This window comes from Leptopilina boulardi, unplaced genomic scaffold (assembly GCF_019393585.1).
Source record: "Leptopilina boulardi isolate dan_hultmark-lab unplaced genomic scaffold, ZJU_Lbou_2.1 LbouV2_266, whole genome shotgun sequence".
Taxonomy (NCBI): Eukaryota; Metazoa; Arthropoda; class Insecta; order Hymenoptera; family Figitidae; genus Leptopilina; species Leptopilina boulardi.
The window spans coordinates 2,829,527-2,847,994 of NW_026137825.1; the positions used below are offsets into that span (position 1 = coordinate 2,829,527).

The 18,468-nt window shown below is 28.4% G+C and overlaps 1 protein-coding gene across 3 annotated transcripts in view; it reads left to right on the plus strand.

Moving 5' to 3' along the window:
* The window catches only part of LOC127281105 (neuroglian), a 42,333-nt gene continuing 23,865 nt past the window's right edge, over positions 1 to 18,468 (plus strand). For 2 of the 3 annotated variants that reach the window (XM_051304611.1, XM_051304609.1), the window contains exons 1-4: positions 1 to 157; positions 2,277 to 2,356; positions 2,784 to 2,828; positions 14,289 to 14,421. In XM_051304611.1, the coding sequence (XP_051160568.1) occupies positions 2,302 to 2,356; positions 2,784 to 2,828; positions 14,289 to 14,421 (233 nt within the window). In that variant the 5' untranslated portion in view covers positions 1 to 157; positions 2,277 to 2,301. The remainder of the gene's footprint in view (positions 158 to 2,276; positions 2,357 to 2,783; positions 2,829 to 14,288; positions 14,422 to 18,468) is intronic. The other variant, XM_051304612.1, reaches the window with a different exon arrangement.

The window sequence follows — 18,468 nt, forward strand, 5'->3', positions numbered from 1 at the left end:
AGTCAGTCAGTCAGTGGTTGGCGTGTATCGTCGTGTTTTGCATATATACATACATATATATATATATACTTTTATGTATATATACACACCTAATGACACCTTGGTGATGAAAAGTGTCAAGTGTTGTGACAAGGACCAGTCAAAATAATCAGAATAGGTGAGTTTTGGCAAAATTATAAGTGATAGTGCGTGAATTTTTTTTTAATCTAGTCTCGCGTTTATTGATGTGATTTTTTTTTTTTTTTAAACATAGCGTCAGTGATGAATGTTGCTTCGGGTGTGACCGCTACCTAACCCAATGCGACACGTTTCTGATCTGTTCCGTAATTAAATAAAAAAAAAAGAAAAAACATTCCTTAATAATTTTTTCTTTTCTTTTTATTTTTCAAAAGGGTTGGAAAGTTGTATTTCAATTTTGAGGTTAGGGTATACGAGTGGGGTTGAAATGAGAATTAGGGGATGAAAATTCAAGGATTTTTTGTATATTTATATAGGTAGAAACTATTTTCGTAACTATGTTGTCAGTATTTTTTTTTTTTTTAAAGAAGAAAATGAGATCATCAATATTTTAATATTATGTCATTTTTACGAATACGGAAAAAATCTATTTTTAGGTTAGAGATTCTATTGTGTAATTCAGTGGCTTTTTTTTCGATTTCGTTTTTATTTTGCGTTATTTTAAAATATTTAGGAAAAAAAAAATTGGCGCATGAGAAATTTTTTTTGGAAAGTTCGATCACTAAAATGGGGGAAAAACACGGAAATCTTTATATGAGGGAAATTTTCCCCGAGGGGTTGTTTTATATTATATCTATATATATATATATATATATATATATATATATATATATATACGTACGAAGGAGCCGCTATCGATTTTCTGTATGAATGAATTTGCCCAGTGATTCATCCTAAAGGTGCAAGAGTAATTTATTTATTTTTTTCTCAAAAATTAATTTTCACAATAATATTAAATAGAAAAGTGTAGTTTTTTTTTGTCAAGAATAAGTGTCAAGTGTGAAAACAAAAATTGTGTTCCCCCCTCAAAAAAAAGCCGAGTGAAATTTTTTTCCTTTTTTTAAAAAAAAAAGTGTTTATAAAAATGATTAAAAAAATTTTTTTTTTTTTATTTAAATCGATTTTTTTTCTTAATTAAAAAATTTGCTTTTTTTTATTACGATGAAAAATCGTTTTTTTTTTCTTGTCAAAAGAGAAAAAAAAAATTATTTAAAATATATTTTTAGATATTTTATATTACCTCTCGAATTTATAAATATTATTCTTTTAGTTTTTTTTTTTTCTTTGTTTTTACGAAATTTGAAAATATTTTTTTTTTCACACAAAAATGTAAATGATTCACAGTAGAAGAATTAATTTTTTCGCGGCTATTGAAATAATAAAATTTCATGTGCCTCTAAATTTAGAGAGGAAAAGTTAACTGCCGGCAACACACATTAAAAGTTGCTTAGTTTTCAAATTCTTTATTTCACAAACTACTTTCAATGTTATAATTTATATATATATATAAAGTATTATTAGAAAAAATGACGTTCTATATATATTTATATAATTATGTTCTATATTCCAACTAAATTATTATTATTATTTTTTTTTAATAGTTAATTACCGTTTGTTTTATTAATTATGCGAAAAAAATTCGTTTTATAAAAAATTTAGTTTACGTGAATTTTCAAAAAATTTTAATTTAAATAAAAAACAATATCTTGTAATTTATATAAATTGCAGTATTATTATTATTATTATTATTATTAATATTATTATTATTTAATTCCATTTCATTTATTAATTATTCATTAATTATTATTAATATTCATTTATTATTATTATTATTATTATTATTATTATTATTATTATTATTATTATATTATTTATTATTATTATTATAAAAGAATTATTAATATCAGCAAATATTAATATATTTACTATTATTATTTTACTAGGATTATTATTAAATATTCTTATTTAATAATATAAAAAACAATAATTAAATAATTTATATTTTTTATTATAATATTTATTATTTTTATTATTATTTTTTTTTAATTTTATTTATTTGATTATTTAATTATTTTGTTTATTTTATTCTATTTATAGCTTAAGTTTATTTAATTTTTTTTTTTTTTTATTATAATTTAAGTATGTTAATTACTTGCATTTTGTTTAATTTGTGATAAAAGAAAAAGAATGTCAACGACTTTAATATTAATATTTAATTAAAATTTAAAAAAAAGTTAATTATGGAATTTTTTTTTCAGATAGTTGAAAAAAAAAATAGAGAACATGTGGTTAACGGCGTGTGTCCTTTTCTTGGTCACATTACATGCCAGAGCTCTGAGTAAGTATCAATTTAATGAATTGCTAATCATAATTTTAATGATGATTTAATTGCAGTAAAATTATTATTTAATATTATTTTTAAATTTAAAGTGAAAATAAATAATAATTTTAATAATTAACGATAATATTTCTTATAAATGTAATATTATTTTTATATTAATTATTTATATATTTATATTCTATTTATATTCTATTTATCTTATATTTATATTATATTTAAATTATATTTATATTATATTTATATATTATTTAAATTATATTCTATATTATATTTTTTTTAACGAATTATAATTATTGATAATAATAATTCGTAAACTTATAAATTATTTTAATTATTCTTTTAATTATTTCAATTAAATTGAATTTAAGTTCAAATTCCTTTATTTTATTTTATTGTTAATAATTAAAGAATTTTAAATTTATAGTTGAAATCGTGGATAGCGTGGAAGGTGAAAGTTACTCTAAATATCGTACGTGAAAAAAAAAACAAAAAATTCCCTAAAAATTTTGTTAATTCAATAATTATATATATATGAAAAGAGCATTTTCGTGTTTATAATCCACAAATCATCAAAATTTAGTGTCTCTTTCATTGCGTTTCTCATCGATTTCTCAAGCAGAATATTTTCTAGATTTATATCTTTTTTTTTTTTTTTTTTTTGTTTTAATAAAAAAATTAATTTTTTTTCCCCATCCTTTTTGATGTGTTACGTCACGGAAGTTGACGTTCAAGAATTTTAATTTATTTAACTTTAAGAGGATATTTTACTTAATATCTCTGTGGATCCTTACTCTTTCAAAGGGAGTACCAACCCACACCGTGGAATAAAACAATTAAATTTTAAATTCTGCCTTTATTTAAAACAACTCTATTTCTCCGAATAAAACATTGAAAATAGTTAAGATTTTTACTTACTATACCATGAGTACAGCAATAGACGTCGATATCCTTGAAGAAGATTATGGGTTTTATTTATTTTAATTTTAATTAAACTACCGGAACTATTTAGATCACGGGCAAAAATCAAGAAGACACAAAGAGGACCGACCACGAGCACTTCAGGGGTTCTTAAAAGGTGGACAAAGTCCAGCAAGAACTTGAAAAGGGGCCCGTAAACAGAGACCTCGTTATTTTAACTACTCTTATGAGTTTTAAAAAGATACTGACTTAAGGTGACACTCGAGGGCCTCAAGGATTGAAATTTGCCAAAATCATATCCCTACCTTGTAATTTTCTCCCTTCCAAAAAAGAATTTCCTCCAATCGCAATTAGCAATGGAAAAGAGGAGAAAAATCATGCAGAGGGTGGGGTTTAGGTCCCAAAATGACTCATTACTGTGGGTCTAAGTTTATTACCGAGCATCTGCGTTACAGACCTCGGTCTTGTTATTTTTTTTTAGAGTTTCGAGTGCACCTTTTTTTTATGATAGAGTTTACCGCAATAAACTCTAGTAGATGGAAAATTGATAAATGAAAAATAAACGAGGACCCAGCTTAAGAAGGCTCCAATTCAAAAGAAGTGACAAGATGGTCCATTCTCTAAATCGTCTCTTGGAATAATAAGTTTATAATACGTAAATTCCCAAATTCTTAATAATCTTCTTCAAGGATTTTAAGTTTAGGGTTATTTTTATGATTTAGAATTTGTTGAAATTTGTTGAATTTGTACACATACAATGCTAAAATATCATTATATTAGGAGAAACATGGAATTATTATTAAAATATTGGTAAAATATAAAATGAAGACAATTAACTATTAACATATAACTTATATTAAACAATTTGTTAGTTTATTCATACATACGGTGAGCTCACACAATCAACATTGTCACACATGCTTATATATAATCATTATAAATAATTATATATCATCATTGGTTTCCTTTTCTCAAATTTTAATATAAACAAAGGTCGAACCGACACGTCCGGACGTAACAGATCCCCTTACTTAAGATGGAAAATTGCTGAAGGCGATTTTCCATCCCTGTGAGCATGGCAGGGACTGACTTGTGAGACGGGTTACATATAATGTCGTACGTGTGGTGACGTCCTTCAAGTTCTGTGCACATAAGTTGATGATCCCGTTCGGCTCACAGTGGCCAGTGTGTGCATCTCACTTAAAACTAGTGATTATAACCAGGGCAGTTTCACACAAATCCCGTTTGGTTTCGATTATCAAAGATTCGATACATGGATAGAGAAATGTATACTAATATGTAAAGACTGAGAAAAAGAAACAAATGATTATTTTCCGAAACATTTATCCGACCCGTGGCTCTATTATGTTAGTAAATTTTAATTTTAGCTTACGTTATTACAATTAGTTTTGAATATAAATTTCATTCTTTATAAAAATCCAGGAAAAATATACACATATGAATATGTACACATGTATGTTTTTTCCATTTCTTTCTTAACTTTCAATAAGGTCGTTTAATTATGTAAATACCACCACCAATTAAAATATATCTTTATTTTTATTTAATTTATTCCACCACCAATTATTAAAACATTTTATTATTAACTTCCTACTCCCTTTAATTTTAATTGAATATGCATAGATACATATATATATATATATATATATATATATGTTTTTTTTATTTTATTTAATTAACTACTTATTTATTTATTTTTTTTTTATTTATAAAATTAAATTTTTTTTTTTTTTTTTTTTTTTTTTTTTACGATAACATGCATTAGTTTAAAAGGATATGTTATGTGAGAGTTATTGAATGTAGCTCGAATCGTTGAATCCGGAGTCATCAGTTGATCTAGAGTATTTCTGTACCTAAATTTGATCTATTAGTCATCGGAGGTAGCCAGTAGATTTGATTAACATAACTGTGGTGCTGTGGAAATACATTGTGTGTTAATAACTTTAATTTTCGCTTTCGTTTCCGTCAGTACTGTCTGACAACTCGTCGATATGTGCGATTTTAATTTTGTTTATATGTTTGCCAACTCGTTTACCCTCGTCGTTGAGAAAAACCACGGTTTCGTAATCTAATACTTCGACAATTGGATATGGTCCGTGATAATACGCGCCCAATTTCCCATCTCGAGGTTCGGATAAGACTAATATAAGATCACCTGGTTTGAATTCTTTGGGGTTGCTTCGAATATCATACCGTTTCTTAGAGCGTTCCTTGGCATTTATTAGATTATTTCGCGCTCGCAACCGAATGTCAGCGAGATGTGTTACCATTTCCTGAAGATACGATCCATATGTTTGTAATTGTTCGGTAGGGGGAAAGGAGGAAGGTATACGCATCGTTTTACCGAAAATAAGTTCATGCGGGGAAAATTGAGTACCTTCGTGTATTGCGCAATTGTACGATAGCATGGCAAAAGGGACTAGTCTGTCCCAATCTTCGTAATCATTTATATAGTGTTTTAAGTAATCTATCAACACTTGATGACTACGTTCAAGGCTTCCGTTGCTTTGAGGGTGATACCCAGATGTAGTGACGTGTTTAATTTTGAATATTGTTGCTAAATTGCTTAAGAGATCATTTATAAATTCCTTACCTTGATCTGTCAAAATAGCGCGTGGGCAACCAAACGTAGCGATAAATTTCCGAGCAAATATGTCTGCTACTGTCGAAGCTCGCTTGTTTTTGATGGGAAAGCCCAGACAATACTTTGTCAAATTGTCTTGTATTGTCAGGACGTACTGATTTTCATCAGGTGTGATAGGTAAGGGACCTACGAGATCCATCGAAACTTTGTCAAAGGCATCTGCCGGGGTGTCAGTAATGACCATTGGTTGACGCGTTTTAATTCGTACTAATTTTTGACGCTGACAACTAATACAAGTTCTAACAAAGTTCTCTACATTCTTTTTCAATTCAGGCCAAACGAAACGGTTCCTTATTAACCGGAATGTCTTGGTTACCCCTTTGTGTCCTCCAACCAGACTAGAATGATATTCACTTATAATAGCTTTTCGCATATCCTCGGGAGGTACTTGGATTTTTCCTGTACACAGCGTGAAAATTACATTACTGTGAGTGAACACATGTTGGATTGTATTGCGCAATGTGAATGGAGGTAATTTCTCGAGATCGTTTTCAACTAAAGACATCCTAAGTGAGTTAATACCAGTTTTCTCGACAGCCATTTTTAGACTGGAAATTCCCAAAAGAAGGTCTTCCGCGTTAATTTTATCAAAAAATTTATTTTTTACGAAGATCGAAAAAACAAGCGATTTTCCCGTTTGAGTGACAATAACCTGACCCTTTTTTGGTTCACGAGATTTGATGTTAATAGGATTAATTAATCCAATATCTATTAGTGTACGTGTTGATGTGGTACCAAAGGTGCAGTCTGCTGATAAGAAATGAGCAATGTTGTCCCTTGATAGCGTGAGGGGATCTCGCGTAGTTTTTATGATTAACCCCACAGGAGAATTTGTAGAGCGATCGGTCTGGACCTCCTGTGGTTGTGAAGTAGTCAAATTACTTTCTCTTTCTGGTGGAGGTATTGATTCGTACAATCCTAAAATTTTTGATTCTTTTACATTAGCGTTCTGAGATGGCAGAGGTACTGAAGGTATGATCAAGGGTGTTTTGGACGGTAAATCTGGAGAGGGTGAATTTATCAACGTATCTTCGAGAACAGATTCGACAGGGATAACCGTTTCGTTCATATCTATCAATGTGTTATCATTACTATCACTGTCTGAGTCGCTTTGCGCGGGAGGTAATGATACTACCGGTTCGTCTAATTGAGGAGGTGAAGAGATTGTTTGAGCGATTGGAGGGGGTAGATAATCGTCATCGCCTGGAAATCGTATCAATCTTTTTCTTGTTTTCTTTTGATGCATTGTTTGGCGTCCCGACACATTGCACCTGTCGATTTCATCATCTGAAGAGTAAGATGAGTAATACCGTGGTTCATTGTTTCGCCTGCGTTGCTTAACTCTATCAGCGATTCCTGATTCTTCTACCATTTGCGATTCGGTAGGGCTCGCGGGGATGGGTGTGACTTCTCGCGGTGGTCTACCTCGTCTTTTCTTTACAGTCACGATTGGGAAGCTAGCAATTTTTTCCTCTGATTCTTTTGTTTCCACAGGGTTACGAGAAAGAGCGTCGGCATTAGAGTTTACCCTTCCAGGTCGGTACTTTACTTCATAATCGTAATCTAATAACTTCAATCTCCATCGAACAAGACGCGAAGATGGGTCGCGTGTATTATGGAGCCAAACGAGAGCTTGATGATCAGTGACTACGGTAAATTTTCTACCGTAGAGGTAGTGGTGGTAATATTTCGTGAAAACGGCAACCGCCAAACACTCTTTTTCAGTAGTAGAGTAGTTCATTTCTGCTCTATTTAAGCACCGAGACGCGTAAGCTATCGGTAAATCAGAACCTAATTTTCCTTGACTTAATACAGCGGCTATTGCGCCATTTGAGGCATCGGTGGTCAGGATAAATGGCTGTTCAAAATCTGGATACTGTAAAATTGGTTCCTGACAGAGGCATTTTCTCAAGTCCTCGAAACTTGCTTGCTGTTCATCTTCCCAAATAAAAGACTGATTTTTCCTGAGAAGTTTTGTGAGTGGTTTTGCTCGAGAAGCAACGTTCGGAATAAAACGGCGGTAATAGCCAATCAAACCCAGGAATTCTTTTATGTTTTTTGGAGTTTTAGGGACGGGAAAATGTTCGACAGCTTTGATTTTTTCAGGGTTAGGGCGAACACCGTCGCTTGAAATAACGTGACCTAGATAAGAAACTTCTTCACTCAGAAAGACGCATTTTTCAGGTTGAAGTCTAAGACCTGAGTCATAAAGGCGTCGGAATAATCGAAATATTTTTTGATCGTGTTCATCAAGAGATGCTGCGAAAACGACTATATCGTCTAAGTATACGAACAATTCCGAGCCATTAAGACCCGTTAATACATTGTTCATGAGTCTTTGAAATGTTGTAGGACCGCCCTTCAATCCGAATGGCATACGATTAAATTCGTAATGGTTCGTGCCGTCGGAGAAGGCCGTTTTCCAACGATCTTCGGGAGCCATTGGTATCTGGTGAAACCCGGATGCCAAATCGAAAACTGAAAAGTATTTCGATTTCCCCAGATGATCAAGAATCTCACTGATTAAAGGCAATGGATATGCGTCGCCCACTGTTTTTTCGTTGAGACCGCGATAATCAATCACGAGACGCCATTGTTTAATTCCGTTTTTATCAGGTTTCTTGGAAACAATCCACAAGGGTGCATTGTTAGGTGAGTTTGAAGGTCGAATAATATTGGCTTTTAACAATTTATTAAGTTGTTTTATAATTACCGGTTTAAGTATTTGTGGATAACGGTATTGTTTTTTAAAAACCGGAGCGTCATCGGTTGTCGGAATGCGGTGTTCCGTTAAGGTGGTTCCAGGTAGTTCGTCTCCCTCGATTAAAAACAATTCGGGAAACGACTCTACGTAACTTTTTACACGTGCATACCGGCGAGATCCCAATTTTTTACAATCAATTTTTTCTAAAATTTTAGCTACTCTTTCTTCGCGTGTAAGGATGGTTTTTTCGCCTAAAATTATGTCATTGATATCACCAGATTCTTCGTCGAACACATCATACGGTGATAGTTCCTGGGGCTCAATTTTTACGTTTACGTCACGCTCAGTAGTATTTATAGCCATAACGTAACAGCGTCCGTTTTTTGCATTTACGATAGCATTGCCTATAATTACACCCTCAGAAGTTTGAATGCGAGGTAAATATCCCTGTTCAATTTCGCTATTTGTCACGTCAACTGCGATAACCTTTCGCGTACGAGCCTTCAAGAAATAGGTAGAAAGGGGAGAAGAAGGAGAAGTAGAATGTTCTTTTGGTTGTGAGGGTTCCTTAGAGGGAGAATGCAAGGGTAAAATAGGTGCAATAATTGGTTCACTTCCTAACGATTCCTCTTTTATTGGTATCATTTTTAAAAAAGGAATTGGCTTAATAGGATTACTGTCAAGTACCATTGTATCATGGTGAAATGATATTTCAGCTTTTTCAGCTCTGAGAAATTCAAGACCGATAATTCCATTTCCTGGTAAAGGAAAGGGATCAGCAAACACGTGGAATTTAGTGACAATTCCCCAAAGTTCGATAAGAGCGAAACCCACGCTATTTAGACTTGTCGAGGAGATACCGGTGATGGAAAGTTTCTCACCAACATAAACGTCAGTGGACGGATCAAGTGAGTGCAAGTCGATGAGATTCACTTGTGATCCTGTGTCCACCAGAAGACGAGCTTGTCCACCAGCAAAGGCGGTTGATCGAGCAATTATTTCTGGATATTTTATTGTTTCAGTGTTTGGTTCTGTAATCTCGAAGCTTTCATGACTGTGAAAGTTTGGGTTTTCTGAAATGATTGGTTCATCGCCGGAGCGCTCGTCTCTGGTATATTGAGACGAGCGCCTGTCAAGTTTAAATTTTCTTTTGGTTGATCACTATGCATTGCTTGAGAAGCATAGGACGTATTCGAAGAATGGGAGGGGTCCACGTAAGTGGTCAATGATTGGTGCACCTCCCCTTCCTTATGTTCAGGAAAGGTTGGAGGCTGAGATGTGAGAGTGGGTGCGTATCCTCCCCACGATTGTTCATTTGGATAATACGAATGATATGACTGCATATAATTGTCCGGATGTTCTGCGAAATGATTAGGGCTGTCATATGGATAATAAGATGGATTTTCGGCATAATACTGATCCCATTCATGCACGTAGTGAGTTCCTCTTACAGGGTATTCACCGTATCGAGGTAGTGGGGGTCTAAAATGACCACTGGCAAACGCTGCGTTTCTTGGCGCCATAAAAGGCCGATTTAATTCATCCCGTTGGATTGTATTACTTCCCGTTGGTAGTTGAATATTTGGGCCGCGAGGGACAAATCGCTCGTTAGGCTGTGGTGGAAAGGTCGGTCTCAATGGTTCGGCATATCCATAGTTTCGTTGACCAGATAGCGGAGGTCGGAAAGGTCGCGAAAATGGTGGTGGGTGAGCAATCGTTGGCCCGCGAGTAGTGTATCTTTCAGCAGCTACTTGTTCCTCTAATCGTCCGTATTCAATGGCTTCATCTAAGGTCGAAGGTTTGTGAATGGCTACTCGAAGCTCAAGATCGCCTCTCAAACCGCGAAGGAAGCCATTTAATGCTGTTGAATTTATCAAGGGCATGAAAGAGACAACTTGGTTCGAGTCAAACTGGTTTGATAGTGCGGCTTTGCATTTCTTTATCAATTCTTTAATTCTAAGCCCGAATTCATTCACTGTATCTGTGGGTGCCATTTTAGCTTGACCCAATTGTGAATGATAGTGACCGAAAGGAAGGGTTGTGGTGGAAAAGGATTCCTTAAGGTGTTTAGTAAAAGAATTGAGATCAGATAACTCTTTACCTTCGACGGACTCGCGAGCAATACCTTTTAATTTTGGAAGAATGAGTTTAATGAATTTGTTCTGATCATATCCGGTACCGAGAAGGGAGTATGCATTTTCAACTTCTAAAACAAAATTGCGAAGGTCTGTGTTTTTCCCGTCGAATGTGGGTATCTGGTTCAAAACAGTTTGGGTTTGAAAATATTCCGTCATTGCCGTGACGGCGAGTGCCGCAGCGTCGGATGTTTCTGACATTATGAAATTTATTCAATTACCGAGAAGACAATAAGGTCGAAGAAAGACAAAAAAAATCACGCGGTAGAATAGGCAATATGACAGCAGGTAACCGTATTACATTATTCGATAATAGAACATAAATCACAACATGTACAAATAGAGTAAGTTCCTCTGCGAGAAATATTATACAATCTTACAATTGAAGTTAAAGGATGCACTGAGAAAACACTATTCAAAATTTCAATAATAAAATATGTACTACCTTGATTCAAAAGTATTTTGTACTAGAATAATTATGTTTATTCAGACATGAAAATTGATAATAATTAAGTTGAAATTAAACATATCTTATGGTTAAACATGATATTGCTTTAATTAAACTCAAAAAAAAAATGTTTGACTGTACAACAAATTTACTTTAAGCTTGATCTAACAAAATTCACTTAAATCAAATAAACTGTAATTGTATGTTTTAAACTGTAAGTTCAATCCGAAATTCTCTAGGCCAATTGCAAAATTACAAGAAGATTTACTCGCAGCCGAACCAACTCTAATATAGATAAAAATAATAATTCAATAGTTTATTCGGAGGAAATCGGTTATAATCAAAACAACTATAAAAATATTTTAACAGTCTCTCAATTAGCCGTTAATAACTAATCAAGTTACAGAGAAAATATAAATTCCATGGCAGGTTACGAGTAGACATCCCACTTCTGACACCAAAAATTCTGTTACGTCACGGAAGTTGACGTTCAAGAATTTTAATTTATTTAACTTTAAGAGGATATTTTACTTAATATCTCTGTGGATCCTTACTCTTTCAAAGGGAGTACCAACCCACACCGTGGAATAAAACAATTAAATTTTAAATTCTGCCTTTATTTAAAACAACTCTATTTCTCCGAATAAAACATTGAAAATAGTTAAGATTTTTACTTACTATACCATGAGTACAGCAATAGACGTCGATATCCTTGAAGAAGATTATGGGTTTTATTTATTTTAATTTTAATTAAACTACCGGAACTATTTAGATCACGGGCAAAAATCAAGAAGACACAAAGAGGACCGACCACGAGCACTTCAGGGGTTCTTAAAAGGTGGACAAAGTCCAGCAAGAACTTGAAAAGGGGCCCGTAAACAGAGACCTCGTTATTTTAACTACTCTTATGAGTTTTAAAAAGATACTGACTTAAGGTGACACTCGAGGGCCTCAAGGATTGAAATTTGCCAAAATCATATCCCTACCTTGTAATTTTCTCCCTTCCAAAAAAGAATTTCCTCCAATCGCAATTAGCAATGGAAAAGAGGAGAAAAATCATGCAGAGGGTGGGGTTTAGGTCCCAAAATGACTCATTACTGTGGGTCTAAGTTTATTACCGAGCATCTGCGTTACAGACCTCGGTCTTGTTATTTTTTTTTAGAGTTTCGAGTGCACCTTTTTTTTATGATAGAGTTTACCGCAATAAACTCTAGTAGATGGAAAATTGATAAATGAAAAATAAACGAGGACCCAGCTTAAGAAGGCTCCAATTCAAAAGAAGTGACAAGATGGTCCATTCTCTAAATCGTCTCTTGGAATAATAAGTTTATAATACGTAAATTCCCAAATTCTTAATAATCTTCTTCAAGGATTTTAAGTTTAGGGTTATTTTTATGATTTAGAATTTGTTGAAATTTGTTGAATTTGTACACATACAATGCTAAAATATCATTATATTAGGAGAAACATGGAATTATTATTAAAATATTGGTAAAATATAAAATGAAGACAATTAACTATTAACATATAACTTATATTAAACAATTTGTTAGTTTATTCATACATACGGTGAGCTCACACAATCAACATTGTCACACATGCTTATATATAATCATTATAAATAATTATATATCATCATTGGTTTCCTTTTCTCAAATTTTAATATAAACAAAGGTCGAACCGACACGTCCGGACGTAACAGATGAAAAATAATAAAAACTGTTCTTTCAATAATTTATTTTTTTTAATTATTATAATAATTTATTGGTAAACATTTTTTATTTTGAATTTTCTTAAAAAAAAAAAAATATGTAATTAGAAAATTTTTTAAATTAAAACTACTTAGGAAGGAAAATTTAGATAATTTGTAATAATTTAATTTATAATTGAATTTTAATGTTTTTTTTAAATATTTAAAAATCATTTTTCTGTGACGGTAAAATTATCTTTTATTATTATTATTTTTTTTTCAAATTTGGAAAAATTAATTTATTATTATTTTATTTGGAACATAAATTTAAAAAAAAAAAAAATTGAAAATATTCTGCGGAAGGAAAAATTTTTCAGATCGTCATTATTCCCTTGCTTTGGATTGAATCATGCTATTCATTCCATATTTTTTTTTCTTCGTTAGATTTTCTCGTCCCCGACCCATTTTTTCTTAATTAATTAATTTTTTTTTTCAAATTTTAATTAAAAATCATTATAAATCACCATAAATACCATATACGTTGTGTATAGTTTTCATCTACCTATATTTGTTATAATATAGATTTTTCCTCTATTTTTATGTAAATACACAAACAATGAATGTATGTGTGTGCTTTTCTTTTAGAGAACATAATTTTTAGTTTCTTTTCGATGTCTTTCATATTCTCTCTTACATACACACACACACAAAGATACTTTAAAAACAACAAACTCCCTTCAAATCGAGATAAACTCGATCTATCAAATGGAACGTTTTGTTTGATAAACAAATAAAAAGTGTTTTTTTTTAGCGCAAAAATTTCGTACGTGAACAATTTTTCGATTTAAGTTGAAATTGTTACTTTTTTTTTTTATTTAAAATAATAATTATAAAAATATTTTAATTTTTATTATAAAATTATTTTATTTGGAAAATAATAATTATTAAATAATATTTTTATTAAATTTATTTATTTTAATTAATTTCAATAATTAATTATTCTAGTAATTAATTTTTATAATTCTAATAATTATTAAATTAATAATGAATAATTATTATTAATTAATATTAAAATATATTGAAGTGAAATATTTTTATTTAAAACTATTTTTCATTTTAATATAAAAATTTTTGTTGCGAAAAATTGTTTGCGTTTTGGTTTTTTCTTCCGCTTTATTTTATAGAGAATGATTTTGCATTTAGAAATTTTTAACAGACATTTCCCTTTTCACAAGACGATACAAAAAAAAAAATAGAACACAATTGTTTCTTAGAAATGTTATTTCATTTCTTTTTTTTTTTTTTTTTTTTTTTTTTGAATAAAGAAGTCTTGAAAATCTTGTCAGTGATGAATTTTATTTTTTTTTAGTACAATCACCTCCACTTATAACAAAACAACCACCCACGGGCGAATTACTCTTTCAAGTGGCTCAAGTCAACAAAAATGAAAATGAAAAACCCTTTTTAATCGAATGCGAGGCCGAAGGTGAACCTGCACCAAGGTAATTGAATTTATTTTATTTATTAATATTAATATATAATTTAATGGAAAAAATAATTGAAAATTACGATTTAAAAAAAAAAAAAGATAAATTATTCCAATTGAAATTTTTACTACAAAATATTAATTTTCGACTATTTATATATAATATTATTTACTATTTAATAATAATTGAAATTTTTATTCTTTATTCTAATAATTCAAATTTTTTTTTATTTAATTTTTTGATAATTTTGTTTTCTTACATTCTCGTTTATTTTAATTTTTAATTAATTTTTTATTTTCAATTTATTCACATTTAGTATTGTAAATTTATTCCTATTGCTTTTTAATTAAATTTATAAAGATGAAAAAAATAATAATTATTTAAAATTTTTGTAATTCTAATTGATTGTAAGTTTTATATTTGATAAAATATATTTTTTTTTATTATTTTATCAAAATATTCGTTTTCGATTATAATTATATTATTATTTACTATATTTAATACTTTAATTGAAATTATTTAGTTTTTTATTCATTTTCTATTTTAATAAATAAAATTTTTTTTGATTCTGCAATTTTTTAAAATTTTTATTTATTTTAATTCTCAATTAACTTTTTATTTTTAATTTATTTGCTTTTAATATTGTAAATTTATTCTTATTCGATGCTAATTAAATTTTGTAATTAATTAATAAAATAACATTATTTCATTTTTAATTTTGTAATTCTAATTTATTGTAATTTTATTCGTATGTTCAATTCTAAATTTGATTTCAAAATTCTAATTTCAGTCACTTTTTTCACTATAATTTTCCTTTTAATCTTTTTTTTTTTAATATTTATAATCGTTTATAATTTTTGAAAATTCTATTTTTAATAGTGATTTCAAAAAAAAAAATAAATAAATAAAAAATTGAATTTTTCGTAAAAAAAAAAATGAAACTAATTTTATTTTTCGAACAAATGATTCTGGTAAAAAATTTCAATAATTTTATCGGAAAATGAAATATGCTTTATAATTCATTTTATAAGAATTTTAACAGAAATTTCATTTAATTTTCTTTCAAAAATAATATGTAAATTCAGGCCTCGGATTATACGACTTTTTCGATTATTTTCGACTTTTTTTCAAAAATACGACTTTTCTCGACTTATTTCAATAAAATGCGACTTTTTCGACTTTTTTTACATTTTTAAAAAAATTTTTTTAAATAAAATACGTTTTTTTAAGTATAAAATGCATTAATTATTTTTAAAAAATTTTAATGAAATTCATCACAAATTCAATTATTTCAAATTATTTTTCAATTAAATTATTTTATAAAATTTAACAATTGTTTAAAATTTAAAAAGAAAAACAAATAAAATTACCAAAACTTTTTAATTCAAAATCACAAATCAATTCAAAATCTTTTCAAAATTCAGTTATTTTCAAAAATTTCAATTTAAAATCAACTAAAATTTAATTATTTTCATAATTTTCAATTCAAAATCATTCAAAATTCAATTATTTTCCAAATTTTCAATTTAAAATCAACTAAAATTCAATTATTCTCAAAAATTTCAATTCAAAATTAATTATTATTAAAATTTTCAATTAAAAATCAATTAAAATTCAATTATTATCCAAAATTTCAATTGAAATTTAATTGATATTCAAAAATTTGAATTTAAAAGCTTCTAAAATTTAATTATTTTCAAAAATCCTCCTGAAATTCAGTTATTTTAAACTATTTTTATAATATTCTTCGAAAATTCAATTATCTAAAATCATTTTGCAATTTGCAAGATTTTTAAGTTCAATTTTTGTAATTACTGATAAATTCTTCAATTATTTCCAAAATTTCAATTCAAAATCTTTTAAAAATCAGTTATTTTCATAATTTTCAATTCAAAATCATTTAAAATTCAATTATTTTCCAAATTTTCAATTTAAAATCAACTAAAATTCAATTATTTTCCAAAATTTCAATTCAACATTAATTATTATTAAAATTTTCAATTAAAAATCAACTAAAATTCAATATTATTCTCAAGAATTTCAATTCAAAATTAATCATCTTTGAAAATTCATTTACTTTTAAAAATTTTTATCTAAAACTATTTGATAAATTATTTTTAGTTCTGTAAAATTTAATTATTGTCTGAAAATTAACTTTTGAAATTTCAGTTATTTGTTAAAATTTCAACTTTAACCCTTTTCAAAATTATTATTATTATTTAAAAAATCTAAAATTTTTTTTGTTAAAATAAAAAAAAAAACGACTCTTTTTGGAATATAAATCGACTTTTTTTGTGCCTTTAAATCGATCCGAGACCTGTAAATTAGTTTAATTATTCGTAGGACTAAAAGAAATATAAAATATAGATAAAATTTTTTTAAAAATATAAATAAAAATGTAAATAAAAAAATAAAAATAAATAAATAAAAATAAATAAATAAAAATATATAGATAAAAAAAAAATGGAAATAAAAATAAAAATAGAAACGAAAATTTAAAAAAAAAATTCTTTTACCAAAATATTTTATTCGATTTGCGTTTTATTAATTAATATTATTATTTTTTTCGACTTTTTTTTTTCTTGATAAAAGAGGGAAATTTAATGAGTTAAGAAAAAAAAAATTATTATACAATTTATTTATTGAAATTAATCCAACAGTCTCCGAAGACAATTGAGAAATACCGTGAAAATTCCATAGCGATGGGCATTTAAAATATAATATACAAGTTCCATTCATAAAGTGTCGTCTTACTCACTTGTCGCGAGAGAGTGGTTTGGGTCAAACTTGTATGGAGAGAGGGAAGTCAGAGTAACTGATCTTAATTACTTGGATGACCTCATGGAACCTTAGACAGTATTGAGTTACATATATTATATATATGTATTTGTACATATATGTACAACTACAAAGAAAGTGTGTACAGTCACATTGAATGTGGGGAGTGGTCTCTGATTATCGCGTCTTACAAACCCGCACCATAATGAAAACGAAAAAAAAAGAAATTAAACAAAAAAAAAAGAAAAGAAATACTTAATAATATGAGGAAAAGAATTTATTATCTCCCGCATTGTATCTTTTTGTGGGTTTTCTCTCGCGAGACGCATTCATTAGGATTAAAAAAAAAAATTTTTTTTTTATATATTATCATCATTATATTCTCTCAACTGACCAATTTTTTTTCTCATTCAGAAAAATTAACTTTTCCCCCGCGCGTTTGTAATTTGATTTTTATTTATCTAATTTATTACGATTTGTCGAGATTATATACACACATACGGAAGTACATATGTAACCTTGCTCTTTATTTATCCTCCGCAATAAATAATAATTGAATTAATCGTGATTTTTGAGGAGAGACGATTTTCAATTTTTTTTTTTTTTTTTTTTTTTTATTTATTTATTCGTTTCCGGAAGATTGAAATAAAAAAAAAGGCCTCGGATTATCCGACTTTTTTCGAGATATTTTAATAAAATGCGACTTTTTTCGACTCTTTTTTTACATTAAAAAAAAAAAAACAAAAACAAAATACGATTTTTAGTATACAATACAGATCTTCTTTATTTCAATTATTTAACAAATTTTTAATTAAAATTCTTTACTAAATTAATTATTCTTAATAATTTTAATGAAATTCAATTATCTTAAACTATTTTTCAATATAAAATTTTTATCAAATTTAATAATTGTTTATAATTTATAGAAAAAAATTAGCAAAATAAAATTAGCAAAAAATGTTTAATTTAAAGTCACTTGAAATTTTACTTGTATTTCAAAAATTTCAATTATTTTCAATGATTTTTTAAATAATTTTGGAAAATTCAATTATCTGAAAGCATTTTTCAAATTAAAAACTAATGGAATTCAATTTTTTTCTGTGATTTCTAATAAATTCTTCATCAACAGAAATCACTAAAAAAAAATTCTTATTATTTAATTATTGTCTAAAATTTAACACAATCTTTTGAAATTCAATTATTTTCAAAAAATTTCATTTCAAAATTTTTCCATCTAAAATTTTTTTGAAATTTAATAATTTCAATTCTAACTCTCCAGAAATT